This window comes from Erythranthe guttata, chromosome 4 (genome assembly GCF_056151865.1).
Source record: "Erythranthe guttata isolate IM_541 chromosome 4, IM_541, whole genome shotgun sequence".
Lineage (NCBI taxonomy): Eukaryota > Viridiplantae > Streptophyta > Magnoliopsida > Lamiales > Phrymaceae > Erythranthe > Erythranthe guttata.
Genome location: NC_142536.1, coordinates 11,897,805 through 11,925,015, shown reverse-complemented (window position 1 = coordinate 11,925,015; position 27,211 = coordinate 11,897,805). Strand labels below are relative to the sequence as shown.

General features: G+C 33.1%; 2 protein-coding genes and 1 long non-coding RNA gene across 11 annotated transcripts; 2 read left to right on the top strand and 1 right to left on the bottom strand.

The window, feature by feature from the left end:
- The first annotated feature begins 874 nt into the window (after positions 1–874).
- LOC105957206 (serine protease SPPA, chloroplastic) lies at positions 875–12,317 on the top strand. 6 transcript variants are annotated; one of them, XM_088816870.1, is made up of 16 exons: positions 883–1,130; positions 1,186–1,294; positions 1,554–1,961; positions 2,061–2,436; positions 2,755–2,935; positions 3,031–3,168; positions 4,043–4,213; positions 4,284–4,387; positions 5,748–5,815; positions 6,130–6,296; positions 7,235–7,304; positions 8,526–8,680; positions 9,921–10,026; positions 11,090–11,177; positions 11,262–11,405; positions 11,852–12,317. In XM_088816870.1, the coding sequence occupies exons 4-16, from the start codon at positions 2,149–2,151 to the stop codon at positions 12,080–12,082; spliced, it is 1,911 nt and encodes a 636-aa protein (XP_088672996.1). In that variant the 5' UTR covers positions 883–1,130; positions 1,186–1,294; positions 1,554–1,961; positions 2,061–2,148; the 3' UTR covers positions 12,083–12,317. The 6 variants fall into 6 exon arrangements, with proteins under 6 accessions (XP_088672993.1, XP_088672996.1, XP_088672995.1 ...); XM_088816869.1 differs by having other exon boundaries at positions 1,441–1,961; XM_088816867.1 differs by having other exon boundaries at positions 875–1,130; positions 1,554–2,436.
- LOC148771140 (uncharacterized) lies at positions 7,569–7,813 on the top strand. Its single transcript, XR_016030857.1, has 2 exons — positions 7,569–7,647; positions 7,754–7,813. It is a non-coding gene; the product is annotated as an uncharacterized LOC148771140 (long non-coding RNA).
- A 5,736-nt stretch (positions 12,318–18,053) lies between the features above and the next one.
- LOC105957208 (Phosphoribulokinase / Uridine kinase family) lies at positions 18,054–24,133 on the bottom strand. Of its 4 annotated transcripts, none has more exons than XM_088816864.1 (12): positions 23,834–24,133; positions 21,621–21,992; positions 21,019–21,133; positions 20,495–20,690; positions 20,284–20,397; positions 20,027–20,200; positions 19,729–19,923; positions 19,401–19,523; positions 19,207–19,319; positions 18,966–19,089; positions 18,632–18,862; positions 18,054–18,415 (listed from the first exon to the last, which is right to left on the bottom strand). In XM_088816864.1, the coding sequence occupies exons 2-12, from the start codon at positions 21,961–21,963 to the stop codon at positions 18,188–18,190; spliced, it is 1,956 nt and encodes a 651-aa protein (XP_088672990.1). In that variant the 5' UTR covers positions 21,964–21,992; positions 23,834–24,133; the 3' UTR covers positions 18,054–18,187. The 4 variants fall into 4 exon arrangements, with proteins under 4 accessions (XP_088672990.1, XP_012836588.2, XP_088672991.1 ...); XM_012981134.2 differs by having other exon boundaries at positions 23,970–24,116; XM_088816865.1 differs by having other exon boundaries at positions 21,621–21,987; positions 23,834–24,083.
- Between the last annotated feature and the right edge of the window lie 3,078 nt (positions 24,134–27,211).

The following is a 27,211-nucleotide window of genomic DNA, read 5'->3' as shown; positions in this document are numbered from 1 at the left end:
GTCTCCAGTGTAGTTAGAGTCTACCCACAGGTCCGACGTCTCCGTTCAGAAATTGAATAAAAAAAACTATGAATCTCAAAACTCATGAACACATTAATATAGTGAAATTAATAAATTGTTGAAGTTCAAAAAGCACAATTTGCACTTAGATGTTACTATTAACATTCAACAAGGGCAGGGTTGCACTCCCTTTAAGGTGATGGCGGCGGCGGCTGCGACATCTCCACTGGTCGGGCATCTACAAAGATCTAAGGGGGCGTACCAGGGAAGGCCCGGAGAGGCTTCGTTGACCCGCAAGGAGGTGCTCCACCATAGGAGCAAGATGCCTTTTCACCTGTGAAAATGGTGGTCGGTGGATTTGTCTGGCAAGAATGGCGGTCGGCAGAGAGAGATGAGGAGACAGAGCGCGGTTGGGAAATAGAGAGATAAGGGTTAAAATTGAAAACATGTAAAATAAATACAGAACAAAAATATTTAATCTCATTAATAATATACGACCATATATATAAGGGTATTATAGAGAAAACATAATAAAAAATACTGCTTAAAATACATTTGGATTTATTACAAAAAGGAGAATTTTTTTTTGGTCTACACTACCTAAAAAAACATAGGAAGGAGTTTTCTCAAATAAATCCCTTAAAAGTTTATTTAAAATAAATTATATGGTAACCAAATTTTATAGCCACGTTTCAGCTTATAATTCGATGTCAAGATATTCGATACATTTTTTTCCACATGTTAGTTTATAATTCGATGTACGATATCCAATAAGACTTTTTATTGCAACATGTTAGTTGTCGATTTGATGTTATGATATCCAATAGGATTTCCTATCTATATCAAACCTTTTAAATATCTTATTCATTCACAAATTTTATCATCCCAAATTTCTATATCTTCATCTTTATTTTTGTAATCGAGGTGTTTTAACAACTTTCTTATCCGACACTGATTCTGATGATCTCGAGATGCACGTAGAAGCAACATAAAAGGAGGAAGCTGAGAGAGAAAGACAACGCACAAATCGTCGTGGTTCAGTTTCTGGTAGATGCGTCATTAATCGCGATAGAGGTGAAGTGAATGTCATAATAGGTAAAAACACTTATATTGAGAGTTTACGTCATTTTGTGAAAGAAATTGTTGCCCTTTATGTTGAAAAATATTTAAGAGCACCAAATGAAGATGATTTGTCTCGATTGCTCCAAGTCAACAAGCAACGTGGATTTCCAGGAATGCTTGGAAGTATCGATGGCATGCATTGGGATGGAAAAACTGTCCGTCCGCATAACAGGTGTGTACTCTGGTCGTTATCGTAAACCGACTATTATATTGGAGGAGGTTGCTTCACAAGATCTTTCGATATGACATGCCTTCTCTGGAATGCCAAGCTCGCTCAATGATATTAATGTTTTTTAGAAATATCTGATATCTTCTCAGCATTAACCAACGGTCGTGCATCTTCGAACAATTTTATTGTCAATGGACATAATTATCATAAAGGCTATTAACTAGCAGATGTCATTTACTCTTCATGGGCTACTTTTGTGAAGACAATACCAGCTCCAGGAAGTTTAAAGGCGAAGTATTTTGCACAAGTCCAAAAAGGCGCGAGAAAAGATGTAAAACGGGCCTTTGAGATACTATAAGCTCGGTACAATATTGTCTGTGGACCAACAAGATTTTAGAATGAAGAGACAGTAGCTAATATAATGAAAGCGTGCATTATAATGCATAACATGGTTATTACGGATGAATATGGCCCAGGTTCCATTGATTTTGATTTTCCAACACCAAATATTATACCTTCACGTAAACAAACAAATGAGTTTAGAGAATTTATTCAAATTCATCACCAAATACGAGATCGTACTACTCATTCCCAACTCGTGTGATCTTGTTGAGAGCATTTATGGAATTTGCAAGGTCAAAATTAGGCTTATTTATCAATTGCAAACAATGTACGTCTCCTTTACTTTATTTTTGTTGTATTTTATTGTAACTTAAATTATGTCTTTAAATTTGTTTGGTGCTTGTCATTAAATTTTTCAATCACCCAGCAATAATTTGCTTCATCGCTTGAGAAAGCCAAAAAGTTGATCACAAGTTCGGCCATTTGATTTTTGAGCAAGAGAGAGACGGAGTAAAATGTCGAAGCTTGTTACTCGCACCTTCAATTACTACTCATATCGACATTTGTACCGGTGCAGCCACCATTTTCGCACATTTTCCACCGACGGCGACGGAAAAACTAAAACGGAGACGCCGGGGGGCGTCGGCGGCGGTTACGATGACGAAAAATATCCTAGCGGTGAGTTTGTTTTCAGGCAGAGAAATTCCCGGGAGAACTTTGGGGTGAAGACTAGGCTGCTTTTTGCTTGGCCTTGGGAACGCTTCGAGAGAGGCAGTGTGCTTCAGATGATTCTGCGCGGAGAGGTTATTTTTTCGTTTGTTTTCTTAAATGTAAAATTGTTATTTGTTTATAAGGTTCTGGTTTTGAATTATACGGGAGAGTTGTAGCATGTAACACTGGGAAAATAGGGCAGAAGAAGAGGATTAACAAAAAAATAGTTATGTTGTAGTGCTTGAATTAAAGAAGCATCACGTTATGAATTAAGCCTCAACAAGAGAAGAAAATCGATTGGAATCAATAGGTGGTGATCAAGTAGTGAAGTTGATTTTCTTGTTTGTTTATTTTTCATTGGTTTGGAAGTTGGGGGCATAATGTCAAAACTTATTGTGATTTTATATCAGATATCTGATCAGCTGAAGAGATTTTCCAAATCACTCTCTCTACCTAAAATTTGTGAGAATTTTGAGAAAGCAGCTTATGATCCTCGTGTAGAGGGTATTTACCTCCATATCGACTCACTGAATTGTGGGTGGGGAAAGCTAGAAGAGATTCGCAGGCATATTTCAGATTTTAAGAAATCAGGTACCTTATTTGAACTTTTTCTGTTGTTTGTGTGCTCGATCTCTTTCATACTTTTCGTGAATAGTACCTGGATAGTTTTTTCCCGTAATGTGCAGGTAAGTTCATCATAGGGTATATGCCTGCATGTGGAGTGAAAGAGTACTATATTGCCTCTGCTTGCGATGAGCTTTATGCTCCACCATCTGCTTATGTTGGGTTGTATGGGTTACTTGCTCAGGCATCGTTTCTTGGAGGTGAGTTGGTAAAAAGTGACCCACTTACATATTACATTTAATTGGAAGATCTTAAACAAAGATGTTGTAGCATCAAATTCTGATATCACAAGAGTTCACCTCAACTGGAGAAGACCACAAATAAAGATGACGTAGCATCGAGTTTCGATATCTACTACCTCCCCAGGAGTTGAATTTTTGGAGTACAAATTTGTGATTACCGAGTGAATTCATGCAGAGTTTGCATATGCATTTTCTCCTCTCGAATTTATGCTCAGAGATGGTTAAAGAAAAAAATCCTATGCATTGAAGTTTTTGCCTTGAGAGGCCAAACCTGACGAGTTTGACCAAATTTATTACTGAAGTAAGCTCTTGTCGCTATGTGATTGTATCAGAATATGCGATACTTAAGTTGGAGTAAATATTGTTGTAAAGGGTTATATCTATGGTTTGAAATGGACCAAATAGGGTATAGGATGGAAATATACTGATAATTTCCTGTCTGAAACCATTCATAACGTGGGATGCATTAGTCGATATTAAACTTTACTTATCTATATATGACCTCTTGGGGAATCACATGTAGAAAGGATGGGCTGTCACTAAATTTTTTGACAGAATAACTGGAATTTGGAATTCCTCATGTTCAAAAGTTGACAATTATATAGTTTCAGTGCTATTTTCAAGTAGCGAGATGTTTCCCAAAAAGTAGAGGGCTTATGTTTAAGCCTATTCCCAAAAATTAGAAGATGGAATATGATTTGAGTGATATGGAAACATGCTGCATCAACTATTTGAGGATAAGAAACTGAAATATAGAAAAAATCTCTTTAATATTGAATTTTGTTTTCTTAATTGCAATCTCTTCAAATTAACATCAAATTTCATTTTGTAGGCGTGCTTGAGAAAGTTGGAATTGAAGCACAGGTGGAACGGATTGGTAAATATAAGAGCGCCGGAGATCAACTCACACGTAAAAGTATGTCTAATGAGAACCGTGAGATGCTGACTACTTTGCTTGACAACATTTATGGCAATTGGCTTGACAAAATCTCACTTGCAAAAGGTGCTGTTATTACCTTTTGTTTTCTGGGCTTGGTGACAGACTTGATTACTAACTATTTTGTCTTCTACAGGAAAGAAAAAGGAGGATATTGAAAAATTTATCAATGAAGGAGTTTATCAAGTTGAGAAAATGAAAGAAGAAGGCTTAATAACGGATGTCAAGTATGATGATGAGGTACTACTCCTCACATTGTTTACTGAGAAGTTGGGCAATTAGAAATTTGCCAGACATTTCTTATGTTTGCTCAATCTCAAATTGATGGAGATAATTCTGTTAAATCAGCATCCTAGTACTACTTTATGCTTCTATCTTGTGATACTGTTCTTAGCCCTTTTGCCTAATATAGGACATATTATTTTTTCATTCATGAATATGTTCTGGTGAATTTTCACTTTGTTATATTTTATACTCCTTGCATTTCAAACTTAAGGGTCCAGTTTTAACTACTTGTCACGGCATTTTAGGTGAGACTTGAGAGTTGAAAAATGTATGTTTTATGTAATTGTACCCTCTTTCCCGTAAAAGTTGTTGTGTAGTAGTTGAGAGAGCTCGTGTCACTTCATTACTTGAATTAGTTTTCTAATTTTGGAAAAAAAATGTGTCATTTTGTGAAACTAAGTCTTATTTGGGAATATTCCAAAAAGAAATGATATTAATGAGGGGCAGAGGGAGTATTTCTAGTAAAAGTGATATTACTGAAGTACATTCTCTTACTGGAAATACTTGATTTGGATGGGTAATGCAAATGATAAAAGGTACACATAAGGCACACAAAAGCGAATAAAAAATCTCGTACAGTGTTGCATCGCAGTGAAGAAAATATTCTGTAGTTAACAGAGAAATATCTGTGGCAAGAGTTCTGTAACACTTTGGAAGAAATATTGTGTGGTTACCCAGGGGACATATTACGCTTGATGTAAAAAATGGTCAATCAAATGAAATATGATGCACACAATCGTCTGTCATTCTTCTATACCCAAGAAACCAATGTTGTTTAGTTATGCCTAGTTGTCTACTGTTACATTTGCTCCATGTCTAGATATGTTCTGGTAAATAATGCCCTACCTACTCTCTTTAACAGGTTGATCTCTTCCTAGACATGGATACGACCATTTTTGCATGTAATCTTGGTTTTCGTCTTCAGGGAGAAGCTAAACGTTGTGGCACTTTTTGTGATGTAGTCTGATATCACACAGGAAACATAAAAAGTTATGACTTGACCTTCTCAAAGTGATAATAAAAATCACGATTATATCTATTCAAAATTTCATTTTTGTGGTTTAATGGCTCTGAAACAAGGTATCTACTAAACGTGGCAGAATAAAGCTTGTAGAGAAATCACTCTTACCTCATGATTACCATAGCACAAAGTTAGAAGTCTTTCGTCCCTTTTCTTTCTGTGATATGCTATACTATTATTGTTGGCTTTTGGTGTTCATACTTTTGGGTGGGGGATTGTTGTTATTTTAAAACATTTTATCGTTTACATGAATATCCACTTTGCTGCTAATTCTTAGAATATTCTTTATTCCAGGTTATATCTATGTTGAGAACACGTCTGGGAATTTCAAGTACTAAAATACTTCCAACCGTTGGGTACAGGTATCTGTTAGCTTAGTATTCTCATCATTATAATTGGTGGCTGTAGTTATTGTTTTCTCATTGAAATCCATTTCAGATACTTTTTGCGCTTAGTATCGTACACAACGCTCATATGATTGAGCTCTACAGCCTCGATTGTTCTCTCAAGTCCCAGCAAAATCGAGTACCAAAATGTTAAGATAGAATTCATATTCAAGGGCATAATTTATGGGGTGTACATGTAAAGAATATTTGCAAGATCATTGTATTCAAATAAAAGATGGTGCTTGTGATGCATGGTTTTTTATTGCACAAGCATCTTTTGTTGCATGCAGGAAGTACTGTAATGTCAGGCGATCTACTCTAGGCTTGACTGGTGGTAAAGACCAGATAGCTATAATTAGAGCCTGTGGAAGCATTAGCCGGACTCAAGGCCGTTTTAAGACGCCCAGCACAGGGATTGTTGCTGAACAATTCATTGAGAAGATTCGAAGTGTAAGAGGTACATTCTCTAAGCTAGACTCCGTTTTTTCTTAAACATAAGGCTCATAAATTGTTAAGACATGTGATTAAGATTTGTTAATATAGTAGAACTGAATTCTGTAATTGTTCTAACTAATACAACAGTTTAATATACCTTCTCTTTGTCTGTATTGCATGTGTTAATTTATTTTCAGTGTCTAGTTGAATTATATGTATTTGATAAGATTTCAAGAGAATCCAACTGCTGTTGCGAAACACAAGTTTTTTTCAAGGATAATATTTTGCATAGTGAATCCTCTTTTCCAATAAGGAAGATATTATCTACCAGAATAAAATTACTATATCTTTCAACAAGGAAGATAATTATATATCTAAATTAACTAGCTAGAAGACAACCTAAATTACTATGGTGACCACACCTTGACTGGAATCATAACATTTTCCTCCCATTTATTCCTCTATTTTCGGTTATCTGGTTGGTTTTGCTTATATGATCTGTGGGCAAGAAAATGGTTGAAGATAGGAGTATATGGTGTCCGTGTTTGTTGAAGGGGAAGAAGTTTCATTCATAAACAATATTTTTTTTTCTTTTCAAAATCAACACCATATATGCATCGACCTTGCATATCAGGTTGTGCTAAATGTAGATTTACCTTGTCCTTCTGAGAAAAAACATGAAATTATTACTAGATTATAATTGGCTAGCTGAATCTGTGGAAACATTGACCAGCCTTGTCTGTTGGCTTTTATTGATTATCCAGAATTTGTTTATTCAGATAATGTTCTGGAAACATTTGGAAAACTGATATGTAGTCTATTGCTGGTTTTCTAAGTAGATGTACTCTATTATATTATAAACCTTCAATTTATAGCTTCCCTTTCCTTAGCAGTATTTACCTCAATTACTATGGTCTATTTTTGTAGCTTTCTCTGATTATTATTGAGAGTTTTTTGCAGCTTCAAAAAAGTACAAGGCTGTTATCATCCGGATTGATAGTCCTGGAGGAGATGCCCTTGCTTCTGATCTGTGAGCGCTTTTCTCAATTGTCCCCTCTCTTTCTGTCTTGTGTATCAATGTGCAAGTTGTCTAGTATTTCTTCCAACTAGTGGTAAACATGTAACGATATTAACGATCTTGATTTGTCTGTGGAATATTTAATATGTCTTGTTCGTCTAACCAGGAGTAATTCTTTTCAGTTAGTATCTATTATGAACAGGTTATAGAGGCATTGTTCACCATTTTGATAATGGGAAGGCATGGAAGCAGGAAGATCCTTTTATATTTCTCTTCGTTATTTACGTCGTTATCTGGAGATGTTCTTGGATAACCTGCGTCCATTGTTTCTCCTTCTTACTAATTGGATTCCTTGGTAAAACTAGTATTTTCTTTCATTCCAATTCTAAAGATTCCCATGCACTTCCAATTGCGTATCTGGATGTGCTGGCTTGTGTAACTTTGCTTATCACATTTGCCAGATTGTTTTTCTCGACTTTCAAATGACTCAATATATCACTAAAGCAATCTGGTTGGAACTACTTTTTCTCATTTCTCGGTCTTCTTACTATCTTATCTAAGCAGAGGTTCAGGACAAGTTTTAAATTAAAAGGAAGTTAAGATGAAAAAAATTCCTCACAAGTTCAAAATTCATGCTCAAAATCAGAGTTCTTTTTCACTTGGTTGGAAGAATGTTACTTCTGTAGAGCTGTGGGATATTTCGATCCTACTTGGCCCGTGGAATGTTTTATCTTGACCCACATAGCAGCGATGCATATATGCCTACCAGGAAATGTTTACAATGTTAACTATTTAGTGTATCAGTGAAAAACACAATAAACAGATTGTGAATCAGTTATTCTGAATACTAATGAAATCTATTCAGTTAGAAGCCGAAATAGTTTTTTTTGCTTTTGCCTTTGAAACGTTGGATCAATCACATTACAGAAACATTTTTGTGAGAAGTATCTTTAAATTTGTTCGTTTAGCTCTGGCGTGAATCTCATTGTTAATGATAACAATGCATTTCAGATAAATTTGAATCCGTTATTCATAAGCATTCCACATTAATTTCTAATTCTAATTTATTGTGTAGAAATGCTTGCATTAGTATTTCTGATGGGGTGCTTTGCTAGTTTTCTGTTTTGTTGCAAATGGGGGTTTGTTGTTCCAGTTTTAGGTTAAGTTAAATCAAGTCTTATATGGGTGGAGATATATTCTTTAAGCTATTGATTACCTTGCTTGTATATGCAGAATGTGGAGGGAAATAAAGCTTTTGGCTGCTACTAAGCCTGTTATTGCATCAATGTCCGACGTAGCTGCTAGTGGAGGGTACTATATGGCAATGGCTGCAGACACTATAGTTGCAGAGAACCTAACGTTAACTGGTTCAATTGGAGTTGTGACAGGTTAAACCTCAGCACAGAGCTATCCTGTTCGAGCATAAGTTGGTTGAAATGTTACTGAAAGTTTTATTTCGTTTTCAGTGCTCCAAATAATTTAGTTTTTATCGTTTTATTATGTGCGAGTGTAACTGAAAAAAAATGTTTTTTTCTTAAACCCACTTTTCATCTGAGTCGGTAAAATTGTTTGATTTAGCATAAGAAAGTTAGGTGAAAACTGAAAAGTGCTTCTGGACAAACATCTGCTAGAAATTTTCATATATTACGAGTCGCAGTTATTAGATACACAACAATAATATGCATCTCAGGTGAATTGTTTTACTGTTGAAGTGCAAAAACTCGTATACTGAAATTTAACCATTGTCTAGTCTTGGTTTGACTCCATTTTTCCATTTAACTCAATAAACTTTTCGCCGATGTCTAGTTTTGGCATGAGCTGACATATTGTCACTGATTATCTCAAAATCAATTAGTTTACACATTCTTCTTGACTTCTCGTCCTTGGTAAAGAAAATACTCCACATCTGTAGTTGGTCTGATTTTATCTACTCAGTCGGATAGGATAATATTTGTTCAAGACAGGTAAACCGACATGAATTTTGCTTTATGAGAATGTTGACTCGTAGCACCAAGGGAATGGAATTAGTCCAACAATTTGTATGAATGATTTAATGAGTTGAGTGAAACTGAAGGAGATAACTTGCTGTTCTTGTTAATGTTACAGTTGAAGATAGACATCAGTAGTAATTAGACATCTTCTTAGGGAAAAAAAATCATGTAAAATGACATCTTTTGTTAATACCTCAGTCCCATGTTCCTGAGATTTGTTTATTCCGTTGAATAATTAAGTAAGAGATGCTATTGCGAACTGTAAGTGGGCAAGAGAATCACAGTCAGTTATATCATTAGTTCCAATCACAGTGATTTTGTATTTCTATATTGCATTCTCTTCCATCTGAATATCTTTTTCTTTGTTCTGCTATGCAGTTGTGCTCATTTTCTGAATAACCTGTGTATGTTTTTATTCTTTGCTATTACATTCTTTCGTTAGTACGAATTAGTATCTAATTGAGATGTGAAATTTGGATATTTGGAAACTTGTCATCTTTTGCTATACATTACGAATAGATGATGAAGCTTCTTATTTATTTATTCTTTTCGTCTTACGGTGGTGGAGGGGAGCTTGAACTTATTCTTTGTAATAGTGGTTTTGAATTTTGATATTTTGGTTCACTTCTGGTTGTAGGAAAGATCAATTTAGGGAAGTTATATGAGAATATTGGCTTCAATAAGGAGATCATATCAAAAGGAAAGTATGCAGAACTTCTTGCAGCTGACCATCGACCATTCAGGTAATTCTACACTAAATTGAAAGTTGAACACATAAAATTGAATTTTTGTCAAACTTCAGAGTTGTCAGTGAGATTGGTTTGCTTGTAAATCCAATGGAGCCTGAACTAGGTTTAATAGAACCTAGCTAGAGTAGCTTGATTGTTAACATATTTTATAATCTTTTTTACTAATCGAGTCGAGTTCGAACCAAGCTTCATAGATGACTGAAGCAAAAATGTCATGTTAAGGCTTACTTTGTTAATTCATGATCCAAACTCACACGACTATGATTAATCAGGAAACTGGTTGTTGGTTTGTTTTTCACTTTTCAGCCATAAACTAAGGTATCTCCTTATTATGTTGAAGTTATATATGTGAAGATGTCTTGTACTCTCAACAGGAGGAAGACTCATCTCAGTAAACAAACACTCTTTGTTTATAGATAAGGAAAGGGTTGGGGAATGGGGAGTTGACAAATCAAATTACATTCTCTACTTTAGTTGCAATTTTTATATATCAACATGATATAAATTAAGCTGAATGGATGAACGGAATGGTATAACTTTTAGTCTTTCCTGGCTATGTTATGCGTATTTTTACTTGCCATTGACTGGAAAATACTTTATGCAGTCCCTGTGATGGCGACCATTCAGCATCACTAACACTATTTACTGCTCAATCCGTGTTAAAAAAATCTGCTTTATTTGGCCGTGAAAGATTATGTTCTTGTTTTTTCCATGCCTGTCTACAGATTCTTAATTTCTATGAAATTATATTTTGAATACTAACCAGTTGAAGATAATATGAACAATGAAGATATAGATGTAGTGCATGTAAGATTTGCTACATGTGATTTAGATGTAGTCAATTGACAAACTATGGGGACTATTTTATGTCTTTCATAACCATCTTCCTGTTAAATTACTCTTTATTTTGGTGCCATGATTTGGATTTATTTCATGCGCACATCCTTCTTGTCTAGTAAATTAGGTAGTATAAACGGTGAGTTGGTATTAACTCAATTAAGATATTGGGACCATATCAATTTAAAGTAACTATAAATTTTGGCTATTTGATGTGAAGAGCGGATGAAGCAGAACTTTTTGCTAAGAGAGCTCAGGATATGTATAAAGGTTTTGTAGAGAAGGCAGCCATTTCACGATCAATGACGGTACGTCATTCAACATAATTAAAAAATAACATTGGTATCCATGATCCTATTTGTGCTCTTTGAAATGGAAATGCGATATGGCAGGTGGAGAAGATGGAACAGGCTGCACAGGGAAGAGTTTGGTCTGGTCATGATGCAGTTTCACTCGGTCTGGTCGATGCTATCGGTGGACTTTCTCGGGCTGTAGCAATAGCAAAACAAAAGGCCAACATACCATTAGACGAACAGGTATTTATTGCAGTCAATTGTTAAGATATTCGGATCATCAGTTAGAAATGTTCGACAAGAAAGTCTGCATAACTTGTGTTGAGTACCATTAGATGGACCAGGATATATAAGCATAGGGTAGGAACAAACTGATTTTTTGTGCAAAAAATCACTAAATTTACACGTTCATCCTCTTTTAACACGCTTGTTTTTAATGTGCTTAGGATAAAACAAAAATCCTAGTCAGTTTAGAAACCGGTGTAATCAAATGTTGTCATGTTTGGGGGGCTAGGGTTTGTTTAGTTAAGTGCTGGAAAATGATTTGTTAAATATGATGCAGTTATTATATGGTCGAGTGCCTTTTTGTATTTCTGTGATGCTGTTCCATATATGTGGGACTTGAGTTCAGTCAAAATTCTATCCGGAATTACGTTTTTGGTCATTTCTAATGTGTTCGACTATATCAGGTGACTCTTGTTGAGGTGTCAAGGTCGTCTACATACCCACTTGAAATTTTAATGAACATGGGGAACAGTGTTGTTGAAGCAGACGAAGCAGTAAAAGAGTTGATGCATGAGATGGGGTCGTCTAATGTAGTTCAAGCTAGAATGGAAGGCATTTTGTTTGAGAAGATGGACGGATCTCCTTACGCCAACTCTATCTTCGCCTTCATCAAACATTATTTAAGGTCCATTTGATGCTATGTTTTTGTATCCTTTTCTTAGTTGTCAAGACTCTTCCAACATTTTAAGGAACTTTTCGTCTATTTGGGGGGGCAATTATGTGGTGGGGGTTTCTTTATCAAAGAGCAAAAACAAAATACTGGGTTGCTATCTTTTTAGGCACTAATTAGAGCATCTCGAGGAAGAAGAAATACAATACAACTGTTCGTTGAGTAAATTTGCACATTTCGGTTATCGTGATATGCAAAAAGGGCTCCTTGTATCTAATTTTAGTTGCTATCTAAATTTTATATGTTCTTCAGATTGGCATAGTGATATATATGACATGGACCCAAGTGTCCTAATAAAACTATTGAGACCCCCCAAATTTATCTTTATATATCCATTTGAATCTACAATGGATTTTAAGTCCTATCATATGAATGCAGCAAATTCAGACAACAAGGAAGAAGCATGTTTAAAACGAACCATAACTTCACACTCAAATTGGGAGTGGAATTATGGTTCCCACGCCCAACATGGGTGTGGAGTGAAGTTCGTGTTTTTCTTCTTCTTCTTTTTCCCAAGTACTTAGTTAATTAGTAATGAATAGCTAATTATTAATTAGTTTAGAGTTGATAATTAATTAGTTATTATCTAATATTTTTTTATGTTAATTAATGAATAATTAATGCGTATTTACAAATATTAAATACTTATCAAGTAGTTATTATTAATTTTTAACTAGTAATTGTACCCGTGCGATGCACGGGACAACAAATTGCATTGTTTTGATGTTGTAAGAATATAAACAAACGTTTGATGTATCGTATGATCAAAACTCTATTATACTGGAACATTATTAAGTATACTACACACACAAAAAAAATGACATAACTTTACTGTTGAATAATTTTCTAAATGAATTGAATCAGCTAATACCAGTAGATTGAAAATTTAAACCAGGAAAAAAATCATCAATTATGTCTTTCATGTTGAGCTTAAAAGTAATTAGATTTAATAACTAAGTTAACATAATCAAAACTAAACTATCGACAACATACCATCGTAAAAGGCCATCTATACATCTTGCATCGGAACTAAGCCCTTCTCCACTGCCTCATTTTAAGGTTGTTTTGCCACTGGAATTAACAATTGGAAAATTAAGAAACAAAAATAAATACAAACAATAAATTAAATATCGCATACAAACAATAAGTCTTGAAGGTCGACTTCCAATAGCTTGTGGCTCCGCCCATTTTTGGTTAATTTTCTCAAATCATCCCTTTTAATAACATGTCCAATAACATATAAAATGAAATAATTGTTATACATAAAATTTGAAAACTTTGGTATAAATTAATGAAACACATAATTTAACAAAATGAAATTACCTATAAGCCATGATGGAAAAAGATGTAAACTAATTGCCACACAGTCAATAGGATGAAGAAGAAGATAAGAAACAAAATCTAAACTCGGGTTACCAAAAGAAGAAGCCCTAGGTAGGGAAGAAATAAAATTCAAATGTTGCAGACATTCTGTAAAACGATGTCACAAAATCCGCTAGGGATGAAAATCAGATTTATTTACCCGTTTCTGTAAAAATCGAAAACAGATTATTATAAATAATATCTAGGAGAATTTGATGAAAATCGATAATAATATTTAAAATAATATTTAGGAGATAAAAATTTGATAAACAAATCAAAAAATGATATTTAGGAGATAAAAATCTGATAAAAATCGAAAATAAAATTTAAAATAATAGTTAGGAGATAAAAATTTGATAAAAAATCGAAAATGATATTTCAAATAATGTTAATGAGATAAAAGTTGATAAAATATGAAAATAATAATTAGAATAATATTTAGGAGATAAAATATGATTAAAATCATTCCCTAATAACTCCAATTCCACATTCATACCACTCCTCAGTATTATATTGAACCATATAGGTTTCCTTGATTGCTTCAAGCGTATATTGACCAAACTGATGAATTGTATTATAAAGATGTTTAGGTATGTTTCTACATAAATAATCTTTAGCGCATATAAGATCCTTTCAAATTAATAGTTTGATTAAGTTAGGTGTCTCAGAAAGAAGTTGAAAATTATATTTAAAATTATAGTTAGGAGATATAAATTTGATAAAATTAAAAAAAAATATGATTTATAATAATATTTAGGAGATAAAAATTTGATAAAAATAAAAAATAATATTTAGGAGACAAAAATCTGATAAAAATAAAAAATAATATTTAAAATAATATTTAGGGGATACAAATATGATAAAATTCGAAAATAATATTTAAAATAATATTAAGGAGATAAAATTTGATAAAAATTGAAAAAAATTACAAATATGACATTAGGGTTTCGTAGGGTTGCCCTAGCGTTTCTTTCTTTTATATATAAGATATCTAGGAGATAAAAAATTGATGAAAATCGATAATAATATTTAAAATAATATTTAAGAGATAAAAATTTGATAAAAAAATCAAAAAATAATATTTAGGAGATAAAAATCTGATAAAAATCGAAAATAAAATTTAAAATAATAGTTAGGAAATAAAAATTTGATAAAAATCGAAAATAGTATTTCAAATAATGTTAATGAGATAAAAGTTGATAAAATACGAAAATATTATTAGAATAATATTTAGGAGATAAAATATGATTAAAATCAAAATTATTATTTAAAATAATATTTAGGAGATAAAAATTTGATAAAAATCGAAAATAATATTTAGGAGACAATAATCTGATAAAAAACAAAATTAATATTTAGGAGATAAAAAACTAATAAAAACATGATAAACTCGAAAAAAATATTTAAAATATTATTTAGGAGATATAAATTTGATAAAATTTGAAAATAATATTTAGGAGATAAAAATCTGCTAAAAGTTGATAATTATATTTAAAATTATAGTTAGGAGATATAAATTTGATAAAATTAAAAAAATATTATTTATAATAATATTTAGGAGATAAAAATTTGATAAAAATAAAAAATAATATTTAGGAGACAAAAATCTGATAAAAATAAAAAATAATATTTAGGGGATACAAATATGATAAAATTCGAAAATAATATTTAAAATAATATTAAGGAGATAAAATTTGATAAAAATTGAAAAAAAATTACAAATATGACATTAAGGTTTCTTAGGGTTGCCCTAGCGTTTCTTTCTTTTATATATAAGATTAACTAGCAATTCTCCCCGTGTGATGCATGAACGACGGGATAGCATTGCAAAAATAAAGAAAATTTAAATACATGGTAATTGAATTGCATTAAAAAAAATTGCGCAATCTTAGTTCTACAAATGTTTATATATTTTTCTATTTATTTGTTATTCGTTAGAAATAATTAACATTTCAAATAATAATAACCACAAAATAAATTGTTTACAAAGAAGTTGCAAAACATAAAAAAGAACAAAAAATAAAACTATCGGAGTGGATTAGGATTTTCTTAGCCGATTTGCAAATCTGATTTGTTATGAAAATTATTAAAGGGAAAAAGGCCAATAATGAATTTAAAAAAATATAAAATTATGTTCGTTAGAGTTTCTTAATTTACCCTAACGTTTCTTACTTTTATATATAAAAAAAAAGTAAAAAACGTTAGGGTAAATTAAGAAACTCTAACGAACATAATTTTATATATAATTGCTTTTATATATAATTACTAAATGATTGTGAAAAAATATATTTTAATATTTTTTTAGTAATTAAGAAATAAATCAATCATTATTGGCCAAGTGTTGTGACACGGACACCAACATCAATAATACTGCTTGTTTGCATGTGGGACATATAAGCTATTCACATAGAGACCACATTTTACTACGTGTAGTAATTTCAGTTAACAATTAATTATCTCATGTAATGCTTATGTGTCCTTATAGATGAGGCTTATCTTAACAATTATCTCATGTAATGCTTATGTGTCCTTATAGACGAGGCTTATCTTATATAATATTTGTGCATATATACGCATCAATGGATCAATAAAGAAGTAAGTCTCAGCACTCAAAAAAACCGCTTCACAGAACACACAAATACTATTATTTTGATAAATGTTTTTATATTCTAGCATTACTATTTTAATTACAATACGTACTGTTCTATTTCCATAGTATAGATCTTATATAATATATATTATAGTTTACGTTATAACACGTTCTCAATACGAGCTTTTGCTCCACAAAATTATAGGTTTGTAAAATTTGAATTTCTGGTGCTTAGATATCAAATTACACCTCCAAGAACTAGATCTTGTGAAAACCTTGGATTATGTAGATATCAAGGAGGCAGATGAGGCAAATGGTATGATTTTTATCGGCCATCATATTTTCGAGGATTTGAAAGACGAATATATACAACTGAAAAGGCCATAAAAAATATGGCGAAAACTTAAGGAGATGTTTGATCACACAAAGACCGTGATTCTCCCACAGGCTCAATATAATTGGCTGAATATGATAACTCCGCACAAGGCTAATCGGAACTCAAGTTTATACAGTGCCGAATTATAGTCGGCAACAGATTTAAAATCCTACAGCCTTAGGTGCTGCTAATTATATTGAGCCTGTGGGAGAATCACAGTCTTTGCGTGATCAAACCTCTCCTTGAGTTTTCACCATATTTCTGATGGCCTTTCCAATAGTATATATTCGTCTTTCAAATCCTCGTAAATATAATGGTGGATAAAAATCATAGCATTTGCCTCACAGCGCTAGTTTAAAATATATTCGGAGTTGATCTTTGTACTCCTCACAGTAGGAAAAACAAATGAACTGCTATTGAAAAATCATGATTTGCGACCATGTGGGTCCCAAGTTGTGTCAGAAGCACATACTAATCAAAATAAAAATATGGGCCGGTTTAGAGGCCGTGGGTGTAGATTTGGGCGTGGTGCACGCAGAGGCAGTGGACGTGGTCCCCTCAAGATACCGAAATAATGACCGAGGTGGATATGAATATCCCCGTCGAAATAATAATACGGTCAAACAGAGCAACCATTTCAGGCAAATCGCGATAAAGGCAAGATGTCCACAGAAAGAATTGCAGAAAATATGTGTATTTGATGTGGAATGACTGGACATTGGGCCAAAGTTTGCCGAATTGCTCAACACCTGGTAAATCTGTACTAGGATTCAAAAAGAGACAAATGAAAAAAATGTCCAAGCACATGTCACTGAGGCAGAAATGCCACTTGCTGTTCTTGAAGCCAGCACATTTGGAAGCATGCTTGATCAAGATTCTGCTCAAGATAGAGTCTCTCTTGAGTTATCAGATTTCTTTACAAATCTTGATCGTCTTGTGTAAGTTGCCAACTGAGCATCTCTTTTGGGTTATTTTGTACTCACTATGTATACTTTGTGTATATCTATCTCGGATGATGTAGTATCCAAGATTGAGCTATTTTGTCTTTTGATGTATCCATGTACATAACTTCCATGGAAGTTATGTTCCCAAGGTTGAGTTTATATTTTAATGTATAAAACTATGAGTTTGTTATCATATCATTTGCAACAACACTACGATTCAGTTATTTTAGTTTGTTTTATTCAGGCGGACATAGAAAACTTGGACTATTACCTACTTGATAGTGCAACTACACACTTAATATTCAATAAAAAATATACTTCTCGAGTTGACTTCATCTTCCGATCAAGAGATAATAAACTAGATAATTGGGTGGAAAAAATAGAATAGGAAAAAAAAATAGAGAAGAGACGGGAGAAAAACAGAGAAAATAAGATTAAGATTGTAAAATAGTACAGTAGACAATTTAAAGGTAATTTTGAAATTATAAAAATAGCATTTAGGTGGATTATTAACTAATGGAGTTTTCTTTTCTCTAATTATTTTTTAGGAAGATTTTCCTTAACTACATTTCCTAAATGGAGGTTCGTGCTAATTTTTCTTTTCTTTAACACGATAATTTAAATGAAATAAAATAAAAGTTCTACTTTGGATTAAAACCGAACAAAAAAAAAAGGAAAATAAACATTCAGATAAAATGAAATCATATACATACTCTATCTCCATTACAAATTCTATATACACACAACAAAAAGCCCACACCAACAACAGTGAAAAAGGTAGATACCTTAGACAACAATTTACTTATGAAACGACACAGTCTTGAGCAATAGGATTCCTATACCAGCAACAGCAGCCAAAGAGACAAGTAAAGGAACCCCAATGGATCCATCGTCTATTACTCCTCCGCTCGTCTGATTTGTTCGTCCTCGATTATTAGACCTTTCCCCATAATATTCGCGTAGGAGACTGCTCAGATTATCTATCTGATGCATTATTTGCCGTTGTCCTCGAGCAATTACCAATACCTGTTTGTTTCCAGATTATACAATTTATATTATTCTCCAATCAATTACTTTATTTATTTACACCATGAAAAGAAATATATATATATATATATATATATATATATATATATATATATATATATATATATATATATATATATATATATATATATATATATATATATATATATATATATATATATATATATATATATATATATATATATATATATATACCTCTTCCATGAAAGGGGAGTCCCTTGCCAATTGAGAATACGAGGAGGAATTGGGTAGAATCGAAGCAGCCAATGGACCATTAATGCATGCCTCAGGAGCCAAACTTTGCTGGCTAACAGCAGACAGTTTCCCAATTGAAATTTTAGAGTTGAGTTGTTCTATTCGTGATGTAAACTCGTCCATCCTCTCGTTCAGTGTCGATATTTGTTCAGATAGCTGCGTAACAATGCCCTGAAAATAATGATTATGAGACAGTGAAAAGTGGCATACATGGATGGCTAATCTCCCCAACCAAACGAGGCCTAAAATCGAACAAAACCCATAAGAGAGTCACCTCATTAGCATGTGCAGCGGGTGAAACAGGGGTTCTTCCATCATATCTTCTATTGTTAACAGCAAGTTTTGTCAGCTTGCTTATATTTTTATCTCGCTGTGTCGAGTACGACTGAGAAATCCCACTGCGTACAACAGTCAAATAATTAATCATATTTAACAACATAAAACTCCGCAAACAAATTCAAAGTTGCAGATTTAGAAAGAAAAAAGAAAAGGTCTAGTTGTGTAAAAAAGCGTACCGGTTAAGGAACTTGACTCTCCTATCTGCAGAGGCTCGGGATAGAGCTTCTTTCGGACTCAAAACCATATCCTCATCTATGCTCAGCTTCGACTTCAAATCATCTGGCAGCGCCTGTGGATTTTTCGGATGTGACTAAACATAATAATATTCAAGAATTAACAATCTGGATTATTTATTGCAAAGGTGTCAAACCATGACGTCGTTTATGAGTTTCTCCAACTGAATTTGTTCAATGTATGTTCGTGAAATATACGAACCATCCAATCCCAGCTCCTGAGCAACATATTTTACATATAAACGATCTTTTCCTTGTACCTGTCCACAATATTTTGAGAATCATGGGTAACACAAAAGTTGATATATTAACAAGGAGTAGTTGATATACACCTTGAACGAACATTTAAAAAAAAAAAAAAAAATATATATATATATATATAGATCCATTTTTCAAGAATAGGAATAGCCTGTACAATATACAAATTACTAGTCGGAAAAAGTAGTGGGAGTGATACCAGCATACCTGGACATATTTGCGATTAAGTTGCTCGAGCCAATCAGTTTTGACACAGACTTTATCGTTTGAGAAAACATGGCTGCTTCTTTTGAGTATGGATGCAATTGTATATCCTAATGCCATCAGCCCACCGAGAAGTCGCACACTCACTTCGAAAGTAATTCTTGGTGATATAATGAAAGGGCTGTCAGTCACCCATTCCTGACATTAATTTACATCACCAACTCATTATTTTAAATACAATTTTATCCGCGGCAACAAAATAAACGTAATTAAATAAAGAAGTTAAAATGGGCAATATAACCTCAAACATGAGATTGTACTTTCCATCTCTGTTCCTCATCCTCAAATACGATTGACATGCTTCGGGATCTTCACCGGGTGGGAGAAGATATATATCATAAGTTTCCTCTCTACTTTCTTTATAATCCTCCAAAAGTACAGCCTTTATTTGATCCACAGACACTGCTCTTGTTGACTAAATAATCAACATAAAAAAATGTCAGGCAACAACACTTTTTAGTGGTCACAGTACCCATATAAAGTAGCTAGAAAAATCACCTTTAATATATACGTTGGGTTTTGAAATCCGGAGAATGGATTGAATTTGTTAATGATTTTGATATGTGCTGTTTGCAGATCTGGCTCTATAAAAGCTTTGTACATGGGATATACCTGCAAGGATATATTTTCTATCTATATTATCGGCAATTCAAGTGTATATATGTATATATACATATATATAAAGAGAGAGAGAGGGACAGAGGTTCACAGTTTCGGATATCTGATGAATTATCTCTTCAGGCTCCTGTCCGGCACGCTGAATGTCTCTCAGAACACGCTTGACTAGGTCAAAGTGGACTCCACCAGTAACAGAAACACGGAGATCAAGTAAAGGACGTAACTTTTCGCTCAATGCATATATTCCTTCAATCACAACAACTCGAGAGCTTGGAACTTCCAAAGTTCTGTTTTTAATATCACAAGTTAAACCAACAACATGTATATAATCCACATACAAAACAAATAGCTAGAGAGCATTGCTGCAAAACACGTGAAAAAGATAATTATGGAGATTATATAGAGTCAGTAGTACATATATCAGTGCATAGCATAAAATGTTTTTTTTTCGATAAACCATAGCATGCGATGTTCAATGTCAAGTTATGCGTGTACAAATTCAACTAATATTGCAATCATTATAGTTGGGAGAGAGAAAGAGGACGAGACATCAAATAAGAAAATATCATAAATAATGCAAATCAGCAACAAAAAAAAAGTTGGTAAGGAATTAACCTGTAGCCTACGCGAGAGCTAGACTTAAAATCATACAAGGGGATTTGGACAGGATTTCCTGCTTTCAGACCATTTAAGTTCTCAAGCAGAGTGTCGTAGTCTGTCAATCGCGGATCTGTTGAATAGATACGACTCATTATTATAAATTAAAGATTGAAAAACTACAAGTAATTTTAGCTTATTAATACGTGTCCCGTAAAGCAAGCTCGTGACAGAATTGGAATGTATATTATATATACTATACAATATGACACATGGTCGCCCTTGTATTTTCCAATTAGAAAAACGACACAATGCACTCAATCTGTATGGTGTAAGCATATCCTACAATTAAATAATCACAACGCAATTAAAACCAAATTTTATCGAGTGCCGAAGGATGTCCGTCACTTTTTTACACACACAAACCAACCTACATGTGGCATCTCCCGAAAATACTTGTCCCAAACACCAAAAACAAAACCAAGCATTCCTAGGGAATCCATGCAAGTTAGGCCTTTCTAGAATTTAGTTCGGGGGAAATCAAGAAGTAGATAATAACGCCAAAAGAGACTAAAAATCAGCTTGTATATATCACAAAATTTTTAAAATAAATTTTTTACCATCAAAGTTGCCATCAATGATACGGGATGCATCATTATAGTTATCCATATTGATAATAGCGATGCTAGGCATAAAGTTGAGTATCTTTTCGGTAAAGACAGTCTTTCCAGCACCGGAGGGCCCCGCTACACCAACCAATATCATCCCTTCATTCTTCTGAGCCAATAATTGGCATGCACGTACAAACACAAAAAACCCTTTCTCAAATGACAATGGATCTTGTATTCGAGCTATCTCGTACCGATCGCTATCCTTTCTCTTTACTAACTGAACTTGATCTCTTAATAGCCCAGATCGCCTCCTTGGTGAGTCAGCACTTATTGGAACAGTGTCCTGAGCCATACTCAACCTCCCAAAATTTATCAACTAAACTGCAAAGAACATTAAATCGATCAATTAGAGGAAAAAATATTGCAAAATCATACTTTTGGAGGTAAATCAATAGTATAATAAACTATTAAAGCATTTTTTTCCCTCATGATTTCACCACCGTGTAGATGAGACTACCATTTAGGTAGGATTTGAATAAATTAATAAACACACACACACACACAGACACACACACATATATATATATATATATATATATATATATATATATATATATATATATAGATATATAGACACACACACACACACACACACACACAGACTGCAACTGAAGTGAATTAATGAATCATATAATTGGAATTATATGGAGTTTGGACTAATTCACCCTACTACAAGGCCTACTAATATAGAATGTTTCATACCCGCACAATTTTAAAAATAGGCATCTCGAAAGAATCGCGTTCCTCGATATAAAAGGAAAATACTACTTTATTTTAGTAAAAAAAAATCATTTCATCGTGTTCGTTAAGTCAATTTATCTCTAACTAACGTCACCAAATGTAACAAAGCTACACACTCTGCATGGAAAGAGTGATAAGTACCACGATCAACTGGAAATCAGCCAAGCATGCATGTAGAAAATATATTAACATGAAAACCTAAGAATCAACATAAGAGATATTAAAACTAAATTGCTGACCGGGAAATTATATCAAAGGGAATAATAGCACGAAAATGTTTACAATAAACAGATAATCAAAAGTTAGTTATCCATAATGTTTAATGGAAATGCAGAAAAAATAGCATAAGAAAGTGCAGAAACAATAGAGCAAAGTTGAGTAAACAAGACTTTTCAAAAAAAATATAGCCATCTTTTTTATGAACTTTTCCACGTGAGCAACGACAAAGGCTCAAACCGTTGAATGATAGCAGTAAAACGACAAAACTATGCAGCCGCAACTAAAAAACAGCGATAAAAACAAAAGCAATTATGAACATGTTTGGAGAAAATATAGACTCTTGACGTAGAGAATAACAACTAGCCAATTAAAAAAATCTGAAACGATACGTGTAACTGAAATAGCTCGTCTCGATTTAAGATTGCTTTGATTGCTTGTTATAAAAACAAATCCAAGTATCAAAACCAACTTAGAAACAAAAATCCCAAGTTATCATTATCTCTGCAATCACAGACGAACATGATTAAACTCATAAACACATTTTCTACAAAATAAAATGAGGAAAAGTAAAAGTGCCTTCAAACCAAAAATTGTATCGTCACCTTCTCCTTTGGAACGAATAAGTATCCATATATAAACACATTACAAATACAGGTAAGCATATAGAGAATATAATGAAAAACTATATATATAAATCAATAAACTCCACTGTGATTCTGTTGCTACAAAAAATTCCTTTCTTTTTCGGTTGAAAACCAAACGGAAAAAAATGATTCCCTTTATAAAATCATCATTTACATCCAAGGTACAAACAGGAGAAACAAAAATATCTAACTCAAATTCAGCATAATACTCGTGTGAAATATTCAACCATGACTGATCAGTCAAATAAACCAAAAATAATAATAATATAAAAAGGAATTTTTTATTTTTTCAATATCTTGACAGGGGCAACATAGTTTCTTTCACAAACCAATACACTCTAAATGGATGTCAGATTAAACAAGATCAAATGACACCAAACCCCAATTCAAGTAGAAAAAAGTTCAGTAATTGATAACCCAACTAAAAAAAATGAAAGATTTAATTTATATACAGAACAAATAAAAACATCATATCAATTGCATGCACGACAAAACAGATAGGTATAATTTAATATGAAGCTAAAAGAAGTGAATAATTCAAAGAATGAATCGACTGACGCTTTGGTGCAGGTCGGGAGTTGAGTTCTTTCTGATTAAGCTATGGTAATTGAAGTTTTTCGATGAATAAAAAAAAATATGCCGTTTAGCAGAAAACGAAGCCCAAAGAACTAAATTGATTCTTGAGAATCTCGACCTGCTGCTGTTGCTGTTGATGTTCGTCCGAAATTTGTGTCCGAGTGTAAGAAATACTCTTTTTTTTTTTCCGTTTCTGCCTTTTAATTTTATTCGATTTTGGTAGAGGAACAATTGGACAAATGGTGCACATTTGGATCCCGTGGGATATGAAAATGAGATTCCAATAATTTATCAAACACGTGTCATATTTTATTAAAGTTTTACACTCACAAGTCACTAGTACCTTACTCGTGCGCATGTACAAGAATCAAATCTAAAATCAAAATGCATTAATCAACGAACTCTAAATAATGTCGAGAATGTAAATCGAACAAAGCATAACAAATTTGTATCTTATTATCAATAATAAGAAGTTTACACAAATATAAATTGACGATGTTCTAAACTCACCCGAGTTGAAATGTCACAACCAATTCCAAGACTGCAATCAAAGCAGTGCACCATTCTTGCACATTAATCTGAATGTTAGTACAATAGAACACTAAGCGACAGTCAAATCTATCGCCATAGGATGAATAACCTATTATTCCTCATCATTTTCAAGATATAACGAAGAATGTGTGCATAAAATTACCTTGCACAAAAAACAGTATACTCGATTATACATGCGGAAAATTCTATTTGTTGCAAATAAAACTAAACATCCATAAAGTATTGCGAGGTATAATTATCCATGTAACTTCTAATATTAATATCAATACTAATATTGATATATCAATATTGATACTAATATTGATATATTAATACTAATCCTAATATTAATATTCATCATAATATTAATATTAATAGTAATACTAATACTAATAACACTGATACTAATACTTATTGGGAATCAAACACGTGTACGCAACGGAAAATAATTTTATTTGTTTATGTATAAGCTATTTTTAATAAATAAACACATGCATATAAGAACAATTAATTGCGTACCTTAGCTTGTGTCTTACAATCACCATAACACATGCTTGCTTATAATATAATTTAAATAAATAAATTAAACAACTAGCATGCTCGAAGAAATAAAATAAATCATACATATTTGTTTTCGATTCTACGAAAGCATAGAGAGTTGTGTTCTTGAGAGTTGTATAAACCTTTTATGGTTAATATTGGAAACACCGCTCCAAACCTAATTAGATGTGAGGGACAACCTCAAATAGAACATTTTAATTAAATCCTTAGTTGAAAATAAAATTTGACCAACATAATTTTATTTTTATTTAACCTAAAAATACCCTTACTATACCTAAAAATACCCTTACTATACCTAATAAAAATTCATGTTTCTTTTCTCATCTCATTTCTCTATTTCTCTCTCTCTAATCAGCCGCCCACCATGACCTACTCTTTTTTTTTTTTTTTTTTTTTTTTTTCCGCCGCCCCATCATGGCTTTCTTTCTCTCTTTCTTCATTGGCCCCAACCCTTTCTCTCTCCTTCTCTCTATCTCTCTCTTTCTCTATTTTCGCTAGGGGGTTTGCTATTATCAGTGCGGCTTTTATCACTCGCAGTGGAAAATAATTCTTTTTTTTTTCTTTTCCAAATCTTATCCAAATCTTATCCAAATCTCCTCTCAAACACTCTCAACCTTTAATTCTTGAAAATTTTCAATTTGAGTAATTTCTCGACCAATATCAGTTAGAGCACAAGTATTATCGACATGGATGACAACGGCTTCGATTTTGAGGTGAAAATACACGTTTTTTTGTTCATTTCCAACGTTTTTAGACATTTCGTGTTATGACACACGAAATATATGCTCTCATTTCGTATAATACTATACGAAATATGTCTTAAAATCGTTTGTTGTTTGTTTCGTAGACAAACATACGAAATTGAAGCTTACATTTCGTAGTAAAACCTACGAAATGGAAGCTCTTATTTCGTGTGTTTTTACACGGAATTGTAGTTTACATTTCATATGTTTTTCTACGAAATCCCTTAAATATTGTCTTTTAATTTTAAATATTTATGCAAGAACTAAGAGAACAATCTCACGATCATAGTCACTTCTTTGAACGTGGTAATGTGTGTGATAGTAGAGAAGCGTTAATTATGTGGGCAAAAGACACAACAATTAGTCACAATCATCGACTGATGAATCATTGTAAATCAGAAAAATATCATGTTTTAACGTGTGCAAGATATCAATCTGGACGACACGTACTATTGAAGAAACGTTCTTGTCCGTTCAAGTTAATTGGCAACAAATCAACGGAGGATGGATTATGGCGATTGAGTGTGAGTAATGGTAATCATAACCATCTGTCGGGTATTTGAAAGTTTAACTTATGTTTAAATTTGTATTTGTTTTAATTTTGCATTTTAATGTTTAATTTATGTTTTGGAATATTTAAATTTGTAGCGTTGTGTTTTGCATTTTATATGTTTAACCTATGTTTTTGGAATGATTACATTTGTAATGTTGTGTAAATGTGTACTTTAATTGCTTCAGTTGTACGTAGTTTCTAAATTCAAATCATAAAACTAGTGAATTAAAATACAAAACAATAAACTAGTAAATTAAATAGTTTGTAATAATAATAAACAAGATTAGTAAAATAATTAGTTCCTAATAAAAATAAAAACAAATTATTAAATTAAATAGTTCCTAACAATAATAAAAATGCATAGTCCTAATAATAATAAAAATAAACTTTAAAATTAAATAGTTCATAAAAATACATAACTGGCAAAAAAAAACTGATAAACTACCGCCTCGCTCTCCTCGGCGGCTGCACCTCATGATCGTCGTCGTCATCGTCGTTGTCATGGTCGATGCCAATATATCGGGCGACGGGTTGCATAATATCTCCAAGATCGGCACGTAGATCGGCAAACTGCTGCATCCAGTCCTGTCCAGTGCTCCTGGTGATCGGGTACAATGCTCGTACTATCTGGTAATAAGCCACCTGATCTGGTGGCCTCACATTTTCTCGATGCACTGGAGCCGGGCCTACGTCGGGGTTGTTGATCTTCAGATGAGTCCGATCGGTGTACCACTCCATGTAGTGCTCGTGGACTTCTCCCCGTCGTCGTGCCGTCTTGTATACGTTGGCACGAATGGAATGAGCCTGGACCATGTCCCACATACCACCCGAAAATAGGTAGTTGACTTTGTACAATGTACCTCCTTTGGGACCGCGTGAACATGGCTCCATCGATGGAATCAAGCCGCGCAGAATATCCTGAACCCACCCGAACTATCGGACGCAACGATCAGGCATATACGGCTCTACGAC